Below are 7,475 nucleotides of genomic sequence, written 5' to 3'. Positions count from 1 at the left end.
AACCTGCCTGTCTTACTGATTGCAGCAATGGTGATGGGGCAGGTAATTGTGGGGAGCATGTGGGCTGCAGGAGTCTGAATCAGACGAGGGAGGGCAGGAGCACACCTTTAATCCCCTTAGACTTCCAGGTTGTATAAGAGCACCAATCGATTCAGAGAAAGTCCGATCAAGACTGCACTGCCTGAGGGTAAGAGAGAAGCTGCTACCGACACTGCTGGTGAGTACAGTACTAAAACCTCCACACGCTGTGCTGGGCTGTGTGTCTCTCACACGGCATGGACTACAGGTCATATTATGTTAGGTTAATATGTATTGCTCACTTCCACTTGAAATGGATCTTTCTTAACATGTGACTAAAGTTCAATACAAAATAAATGGCATGCATGCAATCCAAATAGCAAGAGAACAGCAATATATTAGAATTGATAGAATCACATATTAATAAGTGAGCAATGCATGAAGAAGCTGTTGATGTGTTTAGTATTGTAGATGCTCTACACTAGGGATAGAAGACTTGTTAAAGATGTTTCTGCTGGCCCTTGGTATTCTGGGATAGCAGTCTGAAGGAAGCCTTATAAATTGGATCTTTGAAGAGATGTACACAATGTCAGACAAGTGACCTGTGCATTCCTATGGATGCAGATGTTACATTAGCCACAGTTGGTTGTTCTGTTTTAAATGATTAGGCATGATCCAATAAGTCTGTTACTGTGCATTACAGAAAACATAAATATATTGAAGTTTGGATTTCTGTGTGCTGGTTTTGGACTGGTATTAGTAAGAGAAACATGTTTTGAGAGTGGTGCAAATAACTTCATGTCCCTGTTCTGTTGGGGTCATTAAAGGAATCTAGACGAAGAACAGAGCATTGTTTTATCAATTTTAGCGACAATGACATACATACTAATGCCTCTTCGTGCATAAATTCTGTATCTCATTATAACTTTATAATGATAACAATTAACAACTAATAGTGGACTATACTACTAGAATACCTTAATATACCAGATTAATAGCGCCACTATAAAGTGAAGGCTTGTTAGATTGAGCAAGTGATTATGGGATGTGCGTCATTATGAAACAGTGATAGCATTAGGAGGATCTCCCTCACCCTGTCCTAAGGGATCTGTGTTTATAACTGACAAGAGGATTCACCTGAGGTCACCTAAGCTCTGGATCAGCCTACTGGTATGGCATGCTTAGATGGGCAGAGAAGAGTGATTAAGACAGGCTGGCAAAGATTAAGCCCAAGGGTATTTGCCAAGTCCACAGATCCTCTATGGTAACTGAACAGATCTATAAGCTCCTTTCATCCTTCTATCCTGCCTATAGACTTTCTCTCAGTATTAAAATGTTCTCTCAGTATTAAAATTTCAGAGCTTGCCATCTTGTTCGCATAGAGCAGGGATCATCCACCCTTTTTTTCCACCCTCCATTTACCTGATAGTCTGGCCAATCAGTAGCACTAATGTTGAGCTCATTACCTGGGAGAAAAGAAAACCAAATGGATTCAAGGTCCAGATTTGGCATAGGGAGGCTGTGCCGACACAAGATGTGTCCCTACCCTAAGTGGTATCCTGGCAAGCCTGAAGGTGCTTGAAGCTGTTTTTTTAAGAGCAGAATTCCTTAAGAAAATCATAGGCACTTTTAATACTAGTATTTTTTTTTTGCTCTCTCCACCAGCTCCAGTGCTCATCAGCTCTATCACAGAATTTGTCAAACCCACCCAAACCTTCAGTGTGCTCCACCATCTCCCCCGGAGCTCCAGCCAGCGCCTGGTTCCTCTCTTCCGCCCCGTCGAGTGTCTCCAGAGACATGAATTTGGCCGTGTCCAAACCCGAGGTGAAGGCCAGCCGGTACATGTGCGGCGGGACCGTGTCTGCCACACTGCCGCGTGACGGTCCGCCAAAGTTCAAGCAGAGGTCCACCCGTCAGTTCAAGAGCAAGCCCCCGAAGAGGGGCGTCCTGGGGTTTGTACAAACAGCCAATTTGAGACAATTTAATCAATGATTTATTTATATGCTTAAAAATATATGTATTACCTTCAAATTAATCTGTGAGTATTTGATGATAATTCATAATACTAACCTGCTGGTGCCTCAAACCCACTAAAAGTAGCTGAAAGACTGAATGAGACTCATGAACCACAAGTGCAAGTGATTCAAAGTGGAAAACTTTATTATCCACCCAAACAAATTCAGGAAAATGTAAATTCATTTTACATTTACATTTTTGTCATTTAGCAGACGCTTTTAATCCAAAGCGATTTACAAGTGCATAGGTTCTTCCACAAGTTAAAGCATCACATCCATAGCTAGTGAAATACACATGGTGTTGTTCTGAACATATAGTCATCATAAGTGCAATTTTTTTTTTGTTTTTTTGGGGGGGTTAGACAAGAGGGATAGGGATATCAGAAAGGGGGCGGGGGAAATCAGGAGGGAGGACTAAGGTATAGTTTGAAAAGGTGTGTTTTTAGTCTGCGTTGAAATAGGGGGAGGGATTCTGTCTTGACAGTGGTAGGCAAGTCATTCCACCGCTGAGGCACCAGAGCGGAAAACAGGCGTGAACGTGCAGCTCGACCGCCAGGTGCTCATAGAGAGGGAACCATAAGGCGACCAGAGTTGGCAGACCGGACTGGTCTAGCTGGGGAGTAGGGAGTGATTAAGGATTGTATATAAGGTGGGGCAGTCCCCTTAGCAGCCTGAAATGCCAACACTAGGGCCTTGAATCGGATGCGTGCGGCAATAGGAAGCCAGTGGAGGCCAATGAGGAGCGGGGTGACATGAGCCGACCTGGGCTGACTGGTGATTAGGCGGGCTGCAGTATTCTGGACCAGCTGGAGGGGCTTGATGGCACAAGCTAGGAGGGAAGCAGCCTTGGTCACAGATATGACCACCAATATGCTACTCTACTGCTGTGACTACACATATAATATCACCTCTACTGCTACCTCTAATGCACTATACAACATCCAGCAGTGCCTGTGATCCCTGTTTTGAATCTGGCTCCGAGTTTGAAATGTTGTGAAATCCTTAAACTGTGTGTGATATTAACAAATGCTTTCCTCAGATTCGGCAATGATATCCCTGGGATGGAAGGCTTAGGAATGGGTAAGATTTTCCTGTTTAACCATTTTTATATATTTAAGTAATACTATAATTTTTCTGTAACAAAAATCATCTGAATAATACCAAATATGTGCTTAATAGTTGTATTATTATCATGTTAAATCCATGCAAGAAGACGAGTGTAGTGTCCACACGAAAGATCAGTGTCATTGCAGAGAAAGAAAGAAGTGTGTCCCATCTCCTTCGATAATGAAGCCTTTGTTACCTTTCTTCTGTAGACATCATGGTCATCTGCCCCTGGGAAGCTTACAGCCACCTGGAATTCCATGAACTGGCTCAGTATGGTATAATCTGAGACCTCCACCCTCCCTCTGCCTCATCCTCCATCCTACTCAAGCAACCTGCCCAGCTGCATTTGTTCAAGAGGAACACATTTTCCAGGACAAAGAAAGCTGAATTTGCAAGATGCTATGGAAATCCATAAAAACAAGGCCACTGTGAGACTGTTACCCTTCTTTGTAAAAAAGTTTATTTAGTTTCTGGTGTTACCTGCAGCCACAAGTTCACTGCCATCACAGCTTCTGTATAACTTTTATTTAATTCCTCTGAAATTGATGTTGGCTTCTGCCATTCTCTTGTACATATCTTTTTAAAGGTTTTTTAAAGTGTAGCAATATTCTGCTTTTGTTCTTGTTTTGGCTTTTACCATTTTCTCCATAGGAACACTCAGGGATAAAAGCTTTTGTCTGTTTGTGTCATTTCTTATTAACCATTGCCATAGCAATACAGATGCACAGCCATGGGAACTCCTGAACGGGGTGCTTTGGTTCAGTCTGAAGCGAGTGCTTGGTAGGTTGTAAGAACGGTATTTTGTAAAAACTATGAGTGACTTCACTGGACAATGTGAAGTTGGATAAATGTATGGTCCCACTGACTTATGGAACCAATTGGAATACTTCATCAAGGATAAAAAATAAAACTTCAGATAAAAATAAATGGGGGAAAGAAATGAGCATGCTTTTCTAGTTCACAAGCCACTAAGGCACCAGGGCAAACTGGACTGAAACGACACGGCACAAAGACAGCTTCACCTGCACGTCTCCTGAGAGTGAACCAATGAACCAGCCGTTACCTGCTTCATTGTGAGCTGAATTCCACCTTCCTTCACAAAGTTTCCACCCATTTCCAGATGCTCTCTTTTTCCACTTGTCAGGGAAGTTTAAGAGCGAGAGTGATCTCAAACTCCCATCTATAAAACATGCCTCGGAATCAGTCAGAAAATGTGCTTGCTCCAGTAGTTGCCTGAGTCTATAGACCAAACAATGGCAGTTTTTGTGTAGGCCAATTAACTACTTTCATGGTCCTGGAGACCCACAGGGTCTGCTGGTTTTTGTTATTACTCCACACTTATCTGATCTATTAAACTCACCTCATCTGGTACCTTGGGTCTGAACTGGTTGGTGATATTAGTGTGAAAACAAAAACCAACAGAGTCTGCAGCCTGAAAAGGACCTGGAATGAAGATCACTGTCTTAGCCTATGCACTCTTATGGAGTCCGAGAGTCCATATTAGCATTAGTTATTTAGCTGACACTTTTATCTAAAGCAACTTACAGTTGATTAGACTAAGCAGGGCACAATCCCCCCTAGAGCAATGCGGGGTCAAGGGCCCAATAGCTGTGCACCAACTTGAACCACCAACCTAGTCATGTACTTTAGCCACTAGGCTACAGGCTGCCCCATTACTGACATTAAATTACTGACAATAATCAGTGCAGTGAACAGTGATGGCCAACAGATGGCGATCTAAACTCCATATTGAGTACACATGATCATTCTTTACACTGAGTCCAACAGTAAGTACAGAAAAAGGACAGCAATAGAGCAAAATTGTGGGTGCGCAATTGCCTACTTTACATATCCAGTGCAGCTTCAAGCCTGGATGCAAAGAGTCTCTCTCTCCACTAGATCGACAGGCACCGAACATTGTGATAAAAAAAAAAAGTGGAATCCGGATATCAAAGTCAAATTCACAACACTTAGCAATTTTTTCAATCTGCATCCTTGCTCTGCCCAACCTGCTTACAGAACCCAACACAGTATGTTTCGGGTGTATTTTGCCTAATATAGCATCTTGCATGTGCATATACATTCACACACACACAAGGTACGATGAGGAAATACACCTTTCAAAGGAAGCAGAACTAATTTTCCATATTCCTGCACAAAGCATAGTTCCTCAAATACCTTCACCTGGGAGTGGTAAAACATCCTTCTCTTCCAGATGCAGGTAGCAAACCCATTACAAAATATAAGCAACGCAAATAGCTTCGCCCCAGATTCAAAGTTTCAAAGTATTTTACCCCAAAACACCTTTCATCTGGCTCCCCTGCTTACCTGCCAGTGGAATGAGTCAAATCCGACCAGCACCTTATTGACACGGATTTCTGAGCGAGACAAAGAGCTTACCACAAAACCATCTGGGCCAGAGTGGTGCCGTTTCATCGCCAGACGGAAATAAATCAATCTTCCTTTTGCCGATAATGGTCTCACTGTTAGCACAGCACCAGAGAGTGCACAGGGTTTCTGGGCAGGACTCCGTTCCCCTCCTGCCCTCCTCTTCAGTGTATATAGAATTAATCACCACCACCTGTAATCGTGACCTCACAGAGTGTATGAAGACCTCGGTATGTATGGCTGCCACAGGTGCTGGCACACTTGTATTCATTGATAATGTAACTGCTGAATGAATTCTGAAGTGTATAGAAGCAGCTCATCTGCTCAAGCTCATTAAAAATGCCTCCAAACCCACTGGGCGGTGCTTTGTTCTACAGCAAGGCGATGATCCCAAACATACACCAATGCTCTCTGTCTTCTTAATGATGTTCCAAACAGCTTCGGTAAGCTTATTTTTTCTGTTATTTTCTTATTTCTCAGTCTCATATGGCTTCCTTGACTTGTATTGGCACAACGCTTGGCTTCATGTTGACAATGCATGTATACCTGCACTAAGCACGCAGTTGAATACACCTGATTATAAAGAGTATGAGAAGCCAAATGTCCAGTTATTTTAGGTCGCCTATAACGAGAGGAATATGTAGAAAAAGGGTCCTACACAGATCAATTGATAAATACCCTCAAATTAAAGCTGACAGTCTGCACTTTAACTTCATATTCATAGTTTAATTTCAAATCTAATGTGCTGAAGTACAGAGCCAAAAGAAAATAAATTGTACCGCTGTCCAAATACTGAGACTGCGCTGTATATGTGTATGAACTCTTCCTCGTCGTGCCACGTGTTAAGTGTTTCTGAATGATTGATTAGACTGCATAAAAAATGCAGTTTCTTATGCTTTATGACAGCATGAAATGAAATCCCCCTGTGGAATTTGGCTGGCTGGCTACTCCCAAGTACCAGAAGGGTACAGACGATGAACTAAGGGCCAAAGAGCACTGCCTTTAAAGTGAATCTTCTGCCTGCCCCTGGAGAGGAAAAACAAGTCCTATTGTGTACCTCACCTTATTTTGTCTAATTATTTTCTCATTTGTTTATGTGCGTCTATATTTAAGAGAAAGTATTGAATGAACCTCTAGCTACATTTCAGGCACTTTGTTGCCCCTTAACAAATAAATGAATAGGCATAAAATATAAATAATACAAATGTTGGAGTTAGATAGCTCATTATGTTTATTGAGAGTCCACCTGTCAACTTTGAGCAATGAATATTGGTGTGTTATCATATATTGGTAATCACAGAGTGCCCTCCGAAAGGATGGAAATGGTAGGAATTGCTATTTTTGCTATATACTTAAGGAATTTGGATTTGCAATCAAAGATGAAAATGAAATAAAAGTAAAGACAATCATCATTTATTTCATGATATTTACAAGTGTACAGTGCCCTGAAAAACAATTTGCCCACTTTCTGACTTCCTCTATTATTGCATATTTTTCACTGCGAATGTTTTCGGATCTTTAGACCAGTGGTCACCAACCCTGTTCCTGGAGATTTACCATCCTGTAGGTTTTCATTGCAACCCAAGTTTGGCACACCTGATTCTATTAATTAGCAGCTCAACACGATCTTTAGCTGTTGAATGAGGTGTGCTTTGCTGAGGTTGGAGTGAAAACCAACAGGACAGTAGAGCTCCAGGAACATGGTTGGTGACCCCTGCTTTAGACAAAATGTAATATTAGACAAAGGGAACCCGAGTACACAGAACCCTTTTTTTCATTGATTTAATGAAAAAAAGTTGTTAAACATCCGTGTCACCCCTTCTGCCACAGCATCTCTATTCGAGTCAGGTCAGGACTTTGGCCTAGCCCACTCCAAATCGTTCTTTATCTTCAGTGAATTAGATGTTGTGTTTTGGATTATTGTCTTGTTACATAACCCAATTACAC

The 7,475-nt window shown here is 42.0% G+C and overlaps 1 protein-coding gene across 1 annotated transcript; it reads left to right on the top strand.

The window, feature by feature from the left end:
- Nucleotides 1–1,151: 1,151 nt before the first annotated feature.
- LOC133115140 (retinal rod rhodopsin-sensitive cGMP 3',5'-cyclic phosphodiesterase subunit gamma-like) lies at nucleotides 1,152–3,432 on the top strand. Its single transcript, XM_061224894.1, has 3 exons — nucleotides 1,152–1,970; nucleotides 3,073–3,113; nucleotides 3,350–3,432. The coding sequence occupies exons 1-3, from the start codon at nucleotides 1,816–1,818 to the stop codon at nucleotides 3,424–3,426; spliced, it is 273 nt and encodes a 90-aa protein (XP_061080878.1). The 5' UTR covers nucleotides 1,152–1,815; the 3' UTR covers nucleotides 3,427–3,432.
- Nucleotides 3,433–7,475: the final 4,043 nt, after the last annotated feature.

Source organism: Conger conger, chromosome 16 (assembly GCF_963514075.1).
Source record: "Conger conger chromosome 16, fConCon1.1, whole genome shotgun sequence".
Taxonomy (NCBI): Eukaryota; Metazoa; Chordata; class Actinopteri; order Anguilliformes; family Congridae; genus Conger; species Conger conger.
This window is presented reverse-complemented; position numbering and strand designations above follow the sequence as displayed.

Bases quoted from the DNA above. Each gene is read 5' to 3' on its own strand.
- LOC133115140 (XM_061224894.1), top strand. From the start codon at position 1,816: ATGAATTTGGCCGTGTCCAAACCCGAGGTGAAGGCCAGCCGGTACATG. The intron at 1,971-3,072 runs GTTTGTACAAAC...TGCTTTCCTCAG, and splicing joins CCGAAGAGGGGCGTCCTGGG to ATTCGGCAATGATATCCCTG. The intron at 3,114-3,349 runs GTAAGATTTTCC...TTTCTTCTGTAG, and splicing joins GATGGAAGGCTTAGGAATGG to ACATCATGGTCATCTGCCCC.